The 19,020-nt window shown below is 38.4% G+C and overlaps 1 protein-coding gene across 4 annotated transcripts in view; it reads left to right on the forward strand.

Moving 5' to 3' along the window:
* BCL3 (BCL3 transcription coactivator) overlaps window positions 1–19,020 on the forward strand; it is a 397,081-nt gene that overhangs the window by 299,300 nt on the left and 78,761 nt on the right. For all 4 annotated transcript variants that reach the window (XM_044080669.1, XM_044080668.1, XM_044080670.1 and 1 more), the window contains exon 4: window positions 14,302–14,503. In XM_044080669.1, coding sequence (XP_043936604.1) covers window positions 14,302–14,503 — 202 coding nt within the window. The remainder of the gene's footprint in view (window positions 1–14,301; window positions 14,504–19,020) is intronic.

The raw sequence follows: 19,020 nt of genomic DNA on the forward strand, positions 1-19,020 counted from the left end.
CTGTTTTGAACATGTTACTTTTCAGCTTCTTTGCCATTTTTCTATCATATGATGCATCTGACACTCTGAGCCATTTGGCTGCAGATCCTCTGATTTTAGCTTTCACCTTCTTATTCAGACTTCCCTTCTTTTCAACCACCCCTTCCAGATACTTGAAACTCATTAACATGTTCCACTGCCTTCCCTTCTGTCTCAGTTGTCAGCTTCTTTTGATTTCCCCCCATGTGCTGCCATTACAACTTTCTTATCTGTGCTCAGTTTCATCCCACGTGCCTTCAGGTTTGGGTTCCATTCTAATACCCTTTGTTGACATTCTTGCTTAGAGTCTGCCTGTAATTCTGTATTGTCTGCATACAGCAACTTAGTTGAATTTTTCATTCCAACCTGTTTGCTAATATAGTTAATCACCATTATGTACAGCAGTCAGCTCAGAACTGAACCCTGATGCACAGCCACTCCCACTGGGAACCCCTGTGTCAGACTGAATGCCATTCGTACTCCAGTCATTGGATCCTTATACAACCTCTGCACAAATTCTACCTATGTTTCTTGGACTTTGAACCACCACAGAACTGCCCAAATCAGCTTTCTTAGGACTTTGTCATATGCTTTCTCCAAGCCTATGAATGCCCAGCTGGACTCTTTCCTCATTTCTAGCTTTATCTCAAGTGTCTGTCTTACTGCAAACACTGGGTTGGTTATGCAGCATAATGATCTGAATCTAAACTGCTCTTTTCCCATATTAATACTCTACGTATTCGTTTATCAATCACCCTCTCCAGAACTTTCATGCAGTGTGATAGAAGTTTTATACCTCTATACTGCACACAGTTGTGAATGTTGCCTGTACACTAGTGTGCTTATTCTCCAGTCATCTGGGATACACCTTTCTCTCCGTACTACTCTGAGTATCCTCAGTAACTATTTTTCCCCTACCTCACACAACATCTTGATCATATCTACTGTGGCATTATCTGAGCTTGGTGTTTTCCCTGAATTTATTTTCCTTGGTGCTGTTCTTACTTCTTCTATGGTGGTGGGCTCCTCCTCTTCTCTCACAGTAGGCTCTGTTTGGGGAAGCTGATAAAAAAATACATTTATTGAGCACTTTTGTCATTTGTAACAAATGACTTCTTCAGAATGATACCAAACAATATCCAAGAGTTTTTAAAAACTCCCTCCCTATATCACATGATTAAAACAACCAATGGAAAACACTTGAAAAATGAAAGGGATACACAGTAACTGTGCAAGGAGTCTAGTAGTTAAAGGGCAAACACATCTAAAAATATTACACAAATACAATCCTGCCTTAAAAAAATATATGCATTAAAGAACTCCAAATCTGGGGAAAGGGAAACAAGTTGAATAAGAATGCAATTTCAAAACACTGGTGATAGAGAAAAAGTAATTTAAACCGGGGATAGAACATCCATTAAGTCTAATTTGCCACATGAGTTCCCTGAACGCAAGGAACTCCGACTAAGGTGTGCTCCATAGATTTTTTTCTACTTTGTCTAGCCCATAAAATAAAAATTTATAATTTTGATGATAGCTCATTTCTTAATGAATGTAACAAGTTATTTGGTATGTTTACCACCAGGGGGTATCACACTTAAAATAATTAATGGTAGATTTCATCCCCTTTACAGTAGTAATTCGATGATGGTATTTTTCTTTCTAGTTTTGTTACAAACAGCAATTTTGAACGCGAACATTGTGTTAGCTTTTCTTATTCCTTCATTACTACCTTTACTTCTGACCATTAATCTGTTGTGGGGACATATTACAAAAATACAGGACAGTGGTTTCCTGCTTTGAGCAGATTTTGGAAAAAGTGGGGGACAAACCTGTTATTGTTTTTAGAAGAGGTAAAAACATTGGGAATCTTTTGGAATTTTCTGGTAATGTGTGCCACTCATTGAGTAGGAAGAAGGGTACTTTTAGGTGTGGGTTTTGCCCCAATGTAAATTTATTTTGGAGGCAACAAGAATCACTATAAAAATTTGGTTGTAAAAACTCATTTTTATTGTACCTGTTATTCTTCGGGCCTCATTTATGTAGCTATTTGTCAGTTCTGCTTTTGTTTTTACATGGGGAGAACAGAGAGGAAATTTAAGGAGCGTATTTATGAGCATATGTGTGACACCAAGTGTATGAACATGAATAACGCCCTGTACAAACATATTCATAAATATGCACATATTCATTAGGGTGGGATGCGTTTAGATGTTTTTATATCAGGTTTTGGACCTGTGTTGTGTCTGGGGTAGTACCGTGGGGGTTTTCTTCATTCAGAAGCTGCTAGTAGTACTTCTTCCATCTACCTTTCATGTCCTGGAGTGGTGAGCAGGCTGTTGCTGGCATCCCTTATAAAAAATATTTGACTATCTACTATATGTTTCTGTCTTTGCCTTGCAGCTTGATAGAGTTTTTTTGTGCCATCCACTGAGTCACTTTCCAGAAGATGGTACAGTGCCTCAGATGCCCTGCTCTTTCCTATTGCAAGTCTTCTTTTAGTCTCTTTGGTAGCCAACCAGTATTCCTTTCTAGTCTGATCTGTCTTTTCTATCTTCCACGTTTTTTCTGAACTCCTGCTTTTTTTGATGACTTTCTGGACTTCTGCCTTCCGCCACCAGCTTTCCTTGCTTACCTTATTTCCATACTTGGCTTAACTGCATGTCTGTTCTGCAGCCGTTAAACATGCTGTTTTGAGGAGCTGCCATTCTTCTTCAACTCCACCTATTTCCTCATCTTCTTGAGGTGCTACAGCCCTGAGTAATTCCTTGAACTGTTGTGGTCTCTCTCTAGTCAACTTCCAGGTCTTCAGCCTGGTCTCTGTTGACCTTAGACCATTCTCTGACCAGTGCTTGCAGCTGATTGTGGCAGTCAGTGGTTTATGCTGTAGGCCAACTGTTTCACTGGGATGACTTTGCAATTACTGATTCTCCACAACCCTTTCCTTATTAGGAAGGAGTCTACCTGAGTTCATGTTGGTCACTCTTGTATGTGATCTTGTGACTGTCTCTGTTTCTAAACCTTGTGTTGGCTACTATTAAGTCACTTGCCAGACAGAAGCCTAGAATAGCTTTTTCTTCTTCATTCCTGTTGCTCCACCCATGTAGTCCCAGGCAGTCTGTCCACATATTCGCATTCAGGTCGTCCATTATCAACACCAATTAATGTTGTCCTGCTTTGCCTAGTAGGTCCTGAAACTGCTGCCTGAATGAACTCTTTTCCTCACTATCACAACCCTGCTGTGGGGTATAAGCTGACATTATGAATACTGCTCTGTCATTAGGCTGGAGTGTGACTGCCATGAGTTTGTCACTAACTCTGATGGCATCCCTCACTACCTTCTGAAGTCTCTCTCTCACCACAATTCTCATGCTATTTATAACCTGTTCTCCTGAGTAGTACACTCTGGATCCCAAACCAAATGGCACTGCCACACTGCTCTTCCATTTTGTCTCCTGGACACATAAGATGTCCAAACTTCTCCTTACCATCATGTCATCCACTTTCAAGCTTCATCCTGTCAGTGAACCTACATTGAGTGTGGCAATTCTTAGTTCATGTTTGGCAAGTTAACAGACCTATCCTTATTTACCCAAGCTGGGCAACTGGACAACAACCAGCCAGTAGCTTAATAACCCAAGGCTACTGGGCTTTATAGTGGGCACACACTGATCAGTAGGGGCACAAACACCTCTCCCACAATTAAAATGGCATAGGTTGGAGTAGGCTTCATCCTCAACCCACTTATCACAGGTAAGTTCTCGTGTCCATTTTGGCGACATTAATCAACATGATCAGATCACCTAGAGCCATATTTTCAGCCCGTTGAGTGGCTTGCTCTGCTATGGCATCCATGCTCTTCTATTTTGAGGATACTAAATGAACTGGTCTGTGCAACTCTTCCCCCTATAGGGCACCATCTAGAGCCTATGCTGCTTCTACGGCTCCATTCCTAAATGAGTTTGAGGTGACAACACTCTGCATGTGTTTTGAAGTTGGGAGGAAGTACCAATGCGTGTTTAGAGTTTACATATTCTCCTTGGAGGAACCCCACAGAGACACAGGGAGAATATGTAAACTTCAAACACGCTTTGTTCGGAGGTTAGGATCAAACCTTGTACCTTGTTCATAAGAGATGAAGACCTTAACCATTATGCTTTTCCCAAATAATACACTAAAGTACTCAAATAAAGTAATGGACAGCGCAATGGTGCAGTGGTAGCATTGTCGCCTCACAGCAAGAGGTTCTCTGATTCGATTCTCAGCTGGGATGCCTTTTGTGTGGAGTCTGTATGTCCTCCCTGCATTCATGTGGGTTTCCTCCGGGTGCTCTGGTTTCCTCCCATGTTACAAAGACATGTGTCTGGAGTGTTTCTCCCCGGACCTCCGCTGAAAATTGGCTTTGTTCCAAGTCGGACTTTCCCTTTTCACAAATGTTAAATAAATAAAATAAAAATAAAGTATTCAGAATTTGTTTAACATTGTCTTTCCATCGCACCATACTTGTTAAATCATCAGGTCACGACAAGAGGAGTTGGAAATTACCCCTTCTTTCACACTGCACCCTAGATGTCATGAATTTCTTCTTGACCCTGTGAACCAATTAAATAGTGCTTAAACAAACCAATGTGTGAATGTTTCTTAGCCCTCCCCCAACATGTTTATCTGCTCACACAATTAACCTTTTTCCATTAGCTTCATTTTGGCCTAAGAGTAAAACTTCTGTATCCATATTTTGAATCTTTCTGCCAAATTATAGATTTTTAATAGTTATAATAAATTGCCTGTTAAGGCAACTGAAGGTGTTACCAAGTTCCAAGTAAGTTAAATATCCTTCCACCTGTCTTGTATTCAATTTTTCAGCAAAGATGGTAATCCACCACAGCATATCTCCAGTGTTCCTGAAATGAATGATTTCCCACTTCTTTTTCTACACTGGCCACAAGCACATTGCCTCATTCTTAAATGAAGTATTTTACTAAGATTTTATAGCCGCAGTTTACCAAGGAAATAAGTCTCTTATTAGGTAGTGAATTCATATTATCTTAGGCAATAAGTTAATGAATTTCGAAAATAAACATTTCTTTGTTCCTTTTCTCCTCCTCATAACACTAATTTAGAACTTTCACAAACATTTCAGTTTCCAGTCTTTCATATCCCCATACAACCGATAATAAAGTCATCTTCTCCAGGTGTACTCTGAAGATGAACACTTCTTAGACCAGTCCTCATTCCACAAATGTAAAATCATTCTGAAAAAGCTGTCTGTGTTCATCAATGACTGCAGAAAAAAAAAGTCAATGAATTGCACTATCCCTGACTCATACCTTTCAACATCTAAAATAATTCTTTCATACACTCAGAACAATAAATGTTGAAAACTATAGCTCACATACCTATAAAGCAAAGCATTTACATCCCAAAACACTTCATTTCTTTGTTAATCTGAAAAACTGTTTGCATCAACATAAATTTAACCAGCAGCTTAAACCCCCCCTGATGATGATCAATATTTATACTTTGATACCCCTACCCTGTTTTGTCACAGAACTGAATGTTTTATTTTTATGTTTTTCAGATCCACCCACCACTCAGTCCAGAATGTGTGAACGTTTCTCAGATCTAAATCCTCCACTGCTTTCTTGTGGTACATGGGGATGCATGAGCATTTCTCACTGTCCACATTAAAGTGTTATCCCCAGTACTTAAACTGCCGTCTTACTCCTAACAACAAATTACAAAGCCCTGTGATAAGGAAAACCTGTACTCAAGTATATACCTTGAAAACAATCACTGAAATTGTTTCCCAGAAATAAAATTACTTTTAGTTTCATTAATTTCCTGCAAACAAGCCATCTCGTTTCCTCACGTGCTCTGAAACCCTATCACTTAAATTTTTTTTTCTAGCCTAACAGTATCATTCTCAACCTATTTTCCCGCACACCTTTTGATTGTGCACAAATTCTGATTAAAAGTTCATACTGACAACATCTAATATGTTAATTAAACAAATGGATTAATTACATCTAAGGTTTTCTTATGACCCTTTGTGGAAATAAGACTGCAGTTCTCAATTTCATTCTGACTTAAAATGTTTTTTTTATGTGTGGTGTTTGTATGCATTTCACACACACACACACACACACACACACATATTTGCAGATAGTAACTGTGATACTGTAGTTTACTTTGTATATTTGAAAGAGGTAATCCCATATGTACTATATTTTCACAATGTCCATATGCAGTTTTCAATCATCTCTAAGTCCTTGTGTGCACTTCCAAGTGATTTATGGTGAGCATAATGATGGATGTGACACATATAGCCTATGTGTTTTTCATGTCCCCACTGTATAAGTGATGTTTTTCTAGCTTTCGGGTATGCTAAAGGAGAAATTCATCCCAGACTCCCTAAACACAGGTGTTTTCCAATCACTGTCCCTTAATATGCCTCTCTACAGTATGGCAACTTGGCTTCCTATGCTCATTTGTCATGTCTGTGTTTGGTGTTTCTAAGCATATACTTACTGAAGAAACCTGTGAATTTTCAGTACACTTTTGTTGTGTCTTTCGGCTTTTAGGGGTCGCCACAGCGGAACTCCGATACGCCCATTCACGCATGTCTCCACACAGAAGATGCTCTAGCTGAGAATCGAACAGGACAACGTCATACTGTGAGGTGACAATGCTACCACAGCACCACCACCACAGTTTTTCAGTACACTAGCAACAGAAATTAATCTTCCAGTGTACAGACAATTGGTGAGGTCATATCTTGGGTATTGTGTACAGTTCAAAATACTGTATTGTGTTTGACAAAATAAAAGCTGAAGAAAAATTTTAATGTAATGTATGTATGCATATATATATATATATATATATATATATATATATATATTTATTTATAATATATATATATATATATATTTAATTGAGGCAGAAAAAAGTACTTTCTGTTGGAATTTTGGTAGAGTTGTTACATTGTTTAACAGCTGCAGGTGATCCATGAGGTACGTAACGTGCAGATTGTAGGGCACTAGATCTTACTGACAGTTTATATGCACGTATATGTACACTTATATACATACATAATATACTTAATTGAGTGTATGTTGATTTATCAAAATGCACAAATATCGAAATACAGGTCATCAGTTCTGGTATTTGGAAAATCAACATATCAAAAAAAAAGTTTCCTATCTGTTAACCAAAACCCCACCTCATATTCAGAAATAATTTGTCTGAATAGTGATAGTGTTATGGAAAGAGTTAAATACTCATAAAAACACATATGTGTGTGTATGTGTGCGAGTATCTTTGTGTGCCTGGTGACTAGTTGCAGACAGTAACTATGATACCGTAGTTCCTCAGAACTATAAACAAAGAAGTTTGAATAAGGGAATATGTACTAACTGTGACATTGCAATATACTGGAGTGTTTCCTCTATTCCAATGTACTGCAGTGTGATGTTAAGTATATATAAATAGCAAGGTTATAGAGGTATAATGGAGTGACCCCATTGCAAAAATATTTGAAAAGTTTAACACTGAATTTTGGAATTCACCATTATTTTAACCATTTCACATGCAATGTATTTCTCAAAGTGTCAAAACTTGCATTATCGGGTTTCTCAATCCTGTTAGAGAGCCAGAGATGTCATATAACAACACTCAGATTGTAGCAAAGGCTCATGTGATGGCCAGTAAGAAGAAACAGGAAGAGCACAGTTCTGGGAACTAAAATCACATCACTGCACATTACCAATACCAAGGAGAGTGTTGTTCCAGCTGCCTGGCATGTGAAGTCACATAGATATCAGTTGTTGTTGTTTGTCTTTTCGGCTTTTCCCAGTTAGGGGTTGCCACAGCAGACCTCCGGTCCACTAATGATTGGCAGTAGATTTTTATGGTGCTGAGTTGCCAGCCCGACGCCCAACCTTCAGCAAAGGCACGCCCATTCATGCATGTCTTTCGGAGGCTACTCGACCGCAAGGAGGACACATAGATATCAGTACCAGGAGAAATCAAGTTTCCCTGAATGAATGCAAATGTCAAGGGTAAGGCATTAATAGGAATGTTACATAATGAAGTCCTACAGATCTTCAGAATTTCTCATGCATTATGTAAAACTGTAGTCTAGCAGTGTCCAGGTTATACTGAGAAGCTTGAATTTCTGTTTAGTATTTCTAACAGGAAATCTAAAGTTAACAAAGTCTTTACATGAAAAAGAAATACTGGTAATCTACATTACCCACTGCTTTCCTTGTAATAACACATACACACACCGATTTTCAGTAATTGTATACCTTAACTGAACAGATTATAGATGGTTCATGTCCACAGATTTGAGCATACATGTGTTGTCCCTGAATATGTTCCAGATGAACTGGGCTTGATCGGTATCTTAGAATTAGCTGAGAACGGATGGGAGTGAATAGCCAGTGCTGGCTTACTCATCCTGTCGGAAGAGTGTGGGCAAACTCCTGACCCAGAAGGTTACTTGGGAAGTGCTGAGAACAAAACTGTGATATTAGTGAGTTAGGTGGTACAAGCCCTGCAAGGAGTGCGCAGTGCTGTAGCTGAATCAGTAGTTTTGCTTATCTCTTCGTAAATGTGCAGCAGAAAATTGGTTAAATTGTGTGTATGTTGCAATGGGGTGTCACAGCCACGTACACTGAAGAAGTCAGAGTGCAAATGACTGTTCAGATTATTTATTAATCACCTAGTTTTCTTTCTGCTAATGTATAACCAGAATGAGTGTTTGTCAGTATATCCTTTCATTTCCTTTACTATAGTCTTATATCAGCTAGGTTGAAAGAGTGAAGATCTGATAAAATGGGCCGTGTTTAGTGATGTTTCATTACTTCATGTACTGCCAGTGTGCAGAAGAGTTAAGGGAAATTTATTACATGGCGTCACACAATTTTAACAGTGTATTGCAGCCTGAGATGTTATAGCTGCATCAGAAGTACAGAGAAAGTATACATTTAACAATTAACAAATTTCCCATGCTGCCTAATTTTCAGAAGTGCAAAGCTAACTGCACATTGCATCATGCAAAGCACTGTATATTCCAGGTTATAGCAGCCAATTCAGCAATGCTACCATGTATAAGAAAAATCACTGTTATGCAGATCAGAACTGTTTTACCTGGCTTATTTTTAACAAACTGATCTACACCGCTTATTGCATGAAATTTGTAAATAGTATTGTGTGTGCTAATGTTATAATATACATGGTAATGAAACAGAGAAAGCTGTCTTGGGAACTCCCTGTCTTTGATAATAGTAGTTATGTGTGAAGTCCCTAGTGGTCACATCAGGAAAAAGTACTTCTACCTCAAGACCTGATTTGCTTTTACAATGAAATATGTGGATTTTTTTTAACCAGTCACACATTTTATTGAAGATAACTGATTTTAATGTGTTTCTTTGTAGCTATGGTTGTTTTATGTAAACCATGTTTTTCAGTAACTCAGGCTATCTTTCCAGTTAAAAATGGACTATTAGTGATATCTTGTAGAGATAGATAAATGGAGAGAGAGAGAGAGAGAGAGAGAGAGAGAGAGGGGATAGATAGATAGATAGATAGATATATAGATAGACAGATAGATAGATAGATAGATAGATAGATAGATAGACAGATAGATAGATAGATAGATAGATAGATAGATAGATAGATACATAGATAGATAGATATGAACCTTTGCAGCAGCGGCAGTAATGTATGGCTGAATGACTGGCCTATAGTAGTATTTAGGTTTGCAAGTGGACTAGAATGTTAAATAAAATACCAGATCATATAGCAGCTGGAGTAAAAGTAGAAAGCACAAGAAGGTTGTTCAGTCAGTTATTGCTCATGCTCATGCTATTCATTCCAAGTCAGCTTTGGAATAGTCTTCAAGGACTTTGGCTGGGATTCAGAAAAACTTAGAGTAAAGAAGAAGCCTTATCTCAGAAATCATCTCAGAAATCATCCCCATTGTGCTAAGCCATTCTGGTTAAAGGATTGTGCTACCGTTGAAGTTCTCCCTCAGCATACAGGATGGTCTCTCAGGCAGAGATTCTTGCTAATGTGGTACTCTGGAAAAACAGCTAATGCTAACTAACCATGTGCTGTCCCTTTAAAATTTCCAAAGCTCCCAATTTGCTGGGCCAAAAAAATCATTTGGCCAAGTAAGATTTCACCCTAGGAGGAAAAAAATGTGGTGATCACCTATTCTCTCGTATCAGTGTACTTGAGGTGCAGGTAAGTTTGGTGAAGACGTTCAGTTGTGGGAACTTTCTAATGTGTGCATGTGTGTGGACAAGAGTGCACATTTCTTTAGAGGCATCAGTGTGTGTTTGTGTCAACCTGGGTACACACACTAGTGATTTAGGTAGAGAATCAAGAGTCTGGTTGGTTGCTAAGTAGATATGTGTATATCTGAGTGTGTGAGAATGTCTGAGACTATCTGTGCATGTGCACAGGTATCTAAGTGTGTGTGTGTGTGTGTGTGTGTGTGTGTGTGTGTGTGTGTGTGTGTGTGTGTGTGTGTGTGTGTGTGTGAGTGAATGTGTATGGGTGCCTCTGCTAACTTGATGCATGGAACACTAGGGAGATCACTAGTGCAGTTAGGTCTGATAGCACCAGTGTGTGATTCGGAGACATGTTAATGAACTGAAAATGAAATAATTATCATTGTGGCCATACCTATCTCTGAAAAAACATTTTCTTACTGTTATGCAAATTGACAAGCCTGCATTGGGCAGTTATCATGACTGTTTTACCGCTTTTCTGAATCTGACTTGAATAACATACCTCCCTCACACATACACATATCACATATAATTTTTAAAAAATGCAGTGAAAGTAACGCAGTCACAAAAAATACTTAGTTTTTTTTTTTCAATTAGTATTATAAAAAAAAAATACACATGCTTTATGGGGGATTTGCCTACCCACCCACATACCTTTCACCACTTAACTTATATGTACCAAATCCAAAGTTGCACAGTTGTGACCAGTAATAAGTACATTAAAAACAGCTGTTCACAAGCTGTAAATTTAACAAACAGTTGGGAAAGCACGCACATAGACAGACACACACACACACACACACACACACACACACACACACACACACACACACACACACTCACCATCAGGTATTAGAAGTCTATTGTGCCTTAGATAAAAAGAAACAATGTACATATTTAATTATGTTTCTGTCATGTGCCCCCACAAAGCTTCTTCTACTGTTTACTTTTCTATCACCTTTCATACAAAGTCCAGATGTGATGTAGATAAGCAGTTTGCTGAGTTTCTAAACTAAGAAGCTCATTCATACTTACTGGGTAAACAGAAATTCCCTATACTGCGTATGGCCTTTGTATGTACTGTGTAAGGCCTTTCTGTCCTCTGTGTGATATGTTTCAGCTCATTTACTAAATGTTAGGCTATGCGAGGACATAGGTGCCATACTAATATACAGGACACTTTGTCGTGCAGTACAATGTTAATGTAAATGTAGCGCCTTCCACTGTGCTCTGTATTCATCCAAGAGGAAGTTGCACAGCACTATTCCTCGAAGTACCACTAATAACGCTTCTCCATATTCCCTTGTAAATTGAAAGACACACTGGATGTGATACTGTGTGCCCTTGCATAAGTGATGGTTTGAGCACATAGATAGCTGTGATGTAGAGCATGCAAGTTGTTGTACTGTGTTCCCATAGCTTGGTGAGAAACACCTCCTTTGCACATGCAGTAATGTAATTAATTAATTTAATTAATTTGCCAAATGCAACATTGCCGCCTCACAGCAAGAGGTTCTCTGGTTCGATTTTTGGCTGGGGTGCCTTCTGTGCGAAGTCTGCATGTCCTCCCTGTGGTCACATGGGTTTTCCTTTGGGTGCTCCGGTTTCCTCCCACATCCCAAAGACATGCTGTAGGTGGATTGGACACTCTCAACTGGCCCTAGGTATGAGTGTGTGCTTGTCTATGCCTTCTGTGGAAGGTTGGGAGCCGGGCTGGCAACTTGACATAGTAAATCTCCACTGCCAGTCGTTCTGCAGACCGTTGTTCTACTGTGGTGACCCTTAACCAAGATAAGCCGAAAGGAGATGATGAATTTGCCACATGCAGTAATATAATTAATTTTGCTTTTAACAGTTTACCAGGGCAGAATACAGATCTGTATGGACTTATTTCAGGCTCAGCTCAATGTAAGACAAACAATAAGAAATGATATGTATATAGCAGAGAAATCATAAACTATAAGACACAAGTTAAACATAAGCATGTAAACAGAGATCATTGAAAGTAAACAGTGAGAAGGAGCAATGGCAACTAATTTAATTACAATTAAAGCAAACATGTTCAACAGTATCAGTGACTTCAGTTAAAAAAGGTGGCAGTGATTGAGCTAAGACACAGTGAATATGAATGCAACAAATGGGTGAGGTCTAGTAAAATGGTGTAGGGAAGAAAAGAACATATGAGGGAAATGAGTTAAGAATCTAGGCAGGGAAGTGGGGAAGGAGGGAGTGAGAGTAGTGAAGTAAGGAGGAGTACACAAGGAGAGGATACAGATGCAAGTAGAAGAGTGCCAGATGAAGAAGCAGAAGGACTTTTGGACTTATGTACTATATATGTTGTAATGGTGCAGAACATGCAGGCTACTGTCATGTACACACTGTTTACTTATTCCCCTTTCAGAGTGCTAAAAAACAGGGCATGTGGTCTGCAGGGGTCTGTGTCAAAGCATCAAATGTTCTCTTCCCCGAACTGCTATTCATTGAGAGCACAGGGGCAAACATTTAATTCATTGAATACTAATTTGCTGAGTTTCACATTGCTGAATTGCCATAGTTGGCCAGCATTGCAGACATTACAATTCCCAGTGAATAAGAAAAGTAAACAGGAAATAACACTCACCCGCACACACCACAAAAATTGCTTTTGCAGGGGTGGGGGGGGGGGGGCAAGCCAAATCATCTGGGAACTTCACCTCCTCTTTTTGATAGGTGTGAAGGGATCTTCTACAGCCATCTGAGCTACAAACCATCTCAAGCAGATGGGGTCTCGGTTTAACATCTCAGCCGAATGATGACACACTTAGGAGTGCAACTCCCCACCCCCACCCCACATACTGCCTTACAGTATCAGAAATCAATCAGCCTGCTGTGGGAAACCCACAACCTTCTACTTCAAAGGAGAACATTTTACCTGTTGCATCACTTATCTTCACCTTCTTATGGCAAAATATGATATGCACAGTAAAATGCTCAGTTCGTATACTTTCTCTAAGCAGGAATATGATAACAACCTTGAAGGCAAATGCACTTGAAATTAGACTAGGAAATGCTAACATTTGAAGTACACAGTTGCATACCATGTTGTTGAGATGAATTCAGACATTAACAGGAAGTTCTGGGTTTAAGAAGGAGATGAGGACTGGATTTTTTGTTATTCCAGAGAGAGAGCTTTGTATGCACCACAAAATAGTAGTCCATGATCGGGTGCCTGCCCAAAATGCAGTACTGAAGAGGCACCAAGTTAATGGTAAGCAGTCTATAGTGTCTGATTTCCTCAACAGGATTCCATTAACAGGCATGCCATTGCTCATGGTCAGGGTAATCTGAAGGAAAAGTACAGATGTTGGGTAAATGCACTATCCTTACTTATTACCAGACACAGCAGTGGTGTCATCAAACTCTCGGTGATGGTGGTAAATGTGACAGGTGTGCTTGTTTTTTGATTCTGCCACAAAGAAATTGGGAGGGTGAACTTAAGAAGTGTTAGGAAGAAGAAAGAATGTGAGGTTTGAGGCTGGGGTTAGCATGGAGACTGAAATTGCCTTGACCAAGCCTAGAAGTACAGTATGATATTGTGTAAGCGTAAAGTTAACTAGAAAAAAAAAAAAGCAAGAAAAAAATTATACTCTGTCATATGTTTTGCTGTAAGATTTAAATAAATGTCCCACCCAGAGTTCAACAGTTTATTAAACAATTATTAGTTTCTCTCCGTCTTGCATCCAATGAGCAACAGGGTAAGTTCACACTCTTCTACAGTCCAGTATTTGGTAAAGTTGGTGAGTGGTGCATGAATGAATGAAAGAATGAATTCATTCATTTGCAATGTGAATGTCTGACATGGCTTTCCAACCTAACTATACCATGCTGCATTATACAGAAGTAAAATATTTATGGGGAGGGGCAAGTGTCCCAGTATCACATCTCAGTTATTCTAATCTTTCCACTCTCTATCTCTCTGTTTCTATGCCTCTGCATGACTTCATAGACTCCACTGCACCTGTCAGTCATTACGAAGCAGCCATCTCTCACTGGCGTCCTACTGTCCAATGGAGCATCCCCAATGACATCAGACCGAAATGGACAGACAGCCATCCACCTGGCCTGTGAACATCACAGCACTGAATGCCTTCAAAAAATTATGGAGCATTCCTCTAGTTGTGTGGACTTGGAGAAAACAAATTTTGAAGGTAAGAAGTTTGTAGTGAAATACTAATAGTAAAATGAATCAAAACTAATCCACGAGTTTAAGACATGCACACTAGCAGTATACAAAAAATGAACAGAAAAGGCTTCTACTAAACCCTAAATAAACTCAATATAATAAAAAAGCAGAATAAATAATGTAAATACTTCTATTGTTATCAGTCTGTTCAAATGAATGTAAGTAAATTCAAATCAATATTCATTGTTTGTTGTTATTATGGCTGCCTCTTAACTTTAAAATTCTAACTTTTACACTTTCTGATGTTCTGTTTAGCATTTTACCTGACTTCTATGTAATTGATCCTTGCTATCTGGAGCAAGTATTTGGCATAATTATTTTAAGTATGTTGGGATTAAAACTAACTAAAAAACACCCTGAAAATGAATAGACTAGAGATCAACCACGTGTGTAAGTACATTCTGCTAGTAAAATTAAATTGAATTCCAAAAATCAAAAATTACCTTGAAAACATTCCTTGACAGGAAATACAGATAACAGAATAAAGCAAAAAAGGGCAAAATTGGCAAAAGAGAGCAAATATGTTTGTGTTGTGATGAAAGGTAAAGACCAGAGTTAGTTAAGCCAGGCAAGGCAAGAGTGTTAAAACATATACCATATCTAAACACACAAAGCTATCTGTTTGAATAATTTGAATACTTCTAGGTAAGACATCTAATGTGTTCTCCATCCTCACCACGCTGCATGGTTTGTCAGTTCAGGTTAATTCCCATTTAGAAAAAAAGGGTATAGCTGTATTCTGAAACATCGTTGGCTATGACATGAGGTAGGGAAAGTTCTCCTGCAATACTGTTGGCTCATATAAGTGACAGCCATGGATACACATTGCTCAGGAAGTAACACTTGTTAGTTGTTTCATGTTGTTAGTGAAGCAGTTTCTTTTTTGCCTCATATTTTGGAAACTGAATTTTTTCAAGAGATAAATAACACCCACTTTTCACTGTAATCAGATTCAAGGTTGTCACATGGAAAATCAGTTACAGAATATTGCAATTAAACTGGTCAAATGCAGATAATCACTTGTATTATGACGATTGTTAAACTGGGTTAGATGTGCAATTTTGCAATAGATGTTAAAAACCTGAAGTCAGCAAACTGAGAAATTATGAAGCTGTGAAGGAACAGGAGCAAAGACAGTAATTTTTCATGCCATTCAAAATGTTTTGTCTGACAATATTTGTATTGGGACAGCCACATAGCATGATGCAAAGCACAACGTTTATTAGTTTGTCTGAATAGCAACTTGATAAATGCATGAGTTGTTTTGAAGGAACACCTCAATTAAGTTTGATTCATTACTGGAAACTGCACCACTAAAATAAAATACACCCTTTTAACTGTCATTTGCTTGCAGCAGTTAGACTCTAATCTGTCCTAACCTTGCTGCAAAAATTGTCTTCTATGAGCATAACAGAGGTGTATGATTTTGGCTGTTGATTTTCTATACAAATTAAACTCTTTTGGAGTGTGAAAATGTTATTTTGGATCTAAAATGGTAACTGTCAAACTCACAACATATGGAGAATAAGTTTTTGTGCTGCTAGTTTTAGCTTATAACATTGCCATAGCTGAGATGTATGAATTAGCAATTAAATTGCTGGCACTTGCCTTTTAATTGTGTGCCCCCTGACTGTGTCATACTTATTTCTTGATGTTTCATTAGAAATGCAAAGAGTGAAAGTATTCAAGTCTATGAAAGAATGTGATTTTGTAAACTGAAGTCATAACCCGATTTTCTGCAGGACCCCAGAGACAAAAATGACAAACAATTAGTACATTAATCATACATAATCATAAATATAAACATTCAACAGCAATGCATCAAATAATAAAGGAATAACCAATGACGTGGTGTGGTATATTGAAGATTTACCCATGAGTGGTGTGGTTTAATCATGAGGGCGAAGCCTGAGTGATTAAATAAAGCCAACCGTGGGTAAATATCACAACCACGGAGTCAATTATTGCTATTATAAAATGACATTATTTAAGAAAAAAATACTTTTCTTAAATAATGTCTTTGTATAATGGCACATTACTGTTCTTCCACTGCTTGTGGTACACTGCTTCCTTGTTTTGATGTACTGAGCATGTGTATGGGACGTGCATCCCACGCATATCCAGTACATCAATGCTTTGAAACAGAAGCAACGGAGAAAAGAAAGTCTCCGTTGCTCTGTTTTTTCTTTTTTATTATTTTATTTAACAAAAGATGTTTTTGCGCACTTTATACCAACGGAAAAAAGTCCGTGAGACCAGACCTTTTCTGTTGGTATATTGTGGGATTTATATTAATGGGGGGGTTATTGTGTAATCAAGAATACATTTTGTTGGCAGTGTGAAGACTACTCACTTTTATCCCAGCCAAAATTTACTAAAGCAGTGCATCACCACTCACCTTTGAATATCCAAACCTCAAAGGAGGTGACAGAAGAGGGGTTCCAAGTTGAACCCCTCTTGTTCTGCCTTACTAAGACTGCCACAGTACCAAATAAGGGGGGGGGCTGCTGTAAAACCCTGCCAAAATAGTCCCAAATACATTAATTCTGACAAGAGAAAGACTACAAGCCCCTCACATCCTTTTCTTACTTCCTATTTGTACACTAAACTTAACCTTATAGCTAAGTCTTCCCTAACCTCTTCCAGCCTTGCTTCTACATCATCAAAACAGCTTAAGCACTCATCTCCCCACCCCCTACTTCACAGGTGTCTCTTGGACAAATAAGTCTGCAAGGAAAATGGAGATTCCAAGATGGTGGTCGTCTAGTTGACACCTTTCACACGAAGCTCCTCACAAATCAGCTAAAAAATGACAATTTAAACAACTTTCAGTGTGGTGTTCTCACAGGATTTGGTCTAGTAAATAACTGTGTATCTGGTCATTAAGAAAAGATCGTTCTTCTATCAAAAAATCCAGTCAAATCTCTTTTGTGGAAAAAATTAAACTTCTCTCAGCCTGTGTAGCCTAGGCCACTTGCATCCAAGGGGTTTGTAGCTTTGATTGTATCCTACTGGAGTACTCTCATCTAAGGCATGGCTGGAAACTCTGACACCATGGAAACACAAACTACCAAGGCCAAATTCTCTTCATTATCATTATCATCTCCGGAGAAAGATACAAGTTCTAAAAGACTCAGTACCAATAAACAAGTAGGTGACACTCCAAAAACAAATGCTAAAGAAAAAACTGACTCAAATTTCCATATGGAAGACTTAAAAATGGCTTTACAACCAATTCATTCAGCCATACAAGGTTTTTCTACTCAGCTTACAGACTTTGGCAAAACATTAAAACAAATAACAGATAGGATGGACACACTTGAAGGTAAAAATCATACTATGGAAATCCAAATAGATTCAATAAATAAAGACTTGTGTGCTAAAGATTCACTGCTTACTGAAATACAAGATAAACTCCTGGAGTTGGAAGCGAGAATCCGTCGCAACAATATATTAATAAGAGGTTTGCCAGAATCATACGATAACCAAGATTTACTTAAAATCACAAAACAGATTTTTTCAGCACTTCTCACTTTAGACAGCAACTCTGAAAACCTAGTAGTAGAAAGAGCACACAGAGCCATACGTTCTCGTCAAGTAACCACTGTACCCGACTGATCTACACCAAGATTTTGAACTTTCAAGATGCCCAGAAGATTTTGGTTACAGCTCAGAACACAGACAGTTTGTATGGAATAATCACAAACTCACTTTCTCACAGGATTTACCTCATCAAATTAAGTTAAACAGACAGAAGCTGTCTCCTTACTGTGCTGACCTAATCAAACGTGGTATAAAATTTCAGATGCGATACCCAAATGCATTAACATTTACTTATAAAGACAAGAGACAGTCAGTGAATACTGTGCAAGGAGCGCAAGACACTTTTCTAAAGCTTTTTAAAGTAGTGCCCACCACAACATGAGAAGCTTAACAAGAACTGGCCAATCTCTGGTGGCTTATAAGTCATTGTGCTAATCTAGTTTTATTCATATGTTATGCATTTGTTATGCCGATTTTACTCTGAATTGTGAAGTACTAAACTGTGTTGAGATGACAATCTTGGCTAGCTATCTTTCATGTTTCACATCCATTCTACATTTAAAACTAGTGCTTTATGCCAATAGAAACTTTTGTTCGACGACAATTGTAGTGACTGTATCACATCGATCTATCTTTATGAAGGCACGCTCACCTAACATAGACTGCAGCTACGTATATAGCTTATTGTCTTCGACTTACATGGTAGCTGGATGAGACTTTTCTCTGTATTGTAATCCTGCTTACCCTTTAGTTTCGTTTTGTATATTGGAATGCCACAATTGGTTTCATCTGTGATCGTCGCTGAGACCCATAGAGATGATGTTGCCTCTTCAGTCATGCAGAGCACTTTTTTCTATATTCCGGTAAACCTTCGGTTTGACGTGCCTGTCGTGCCTAACACGAACATTAAGACACACTCAAGGTTTAGCTTTCAAAAGA

This window comes from Protopterus annectens, chromosome 8.part0 (assembly GCF_019279795.1).
Source record: "Protopterus annectens isolate FY-2018-M chromosome 8.part0, PAN1.0, whole genome shotgun sequence".
NCBI lineage: Eukaryota > Metazoa > Chordata > Ceratodontiformes > Protopteridae > Protopterus > Protopterus annectens.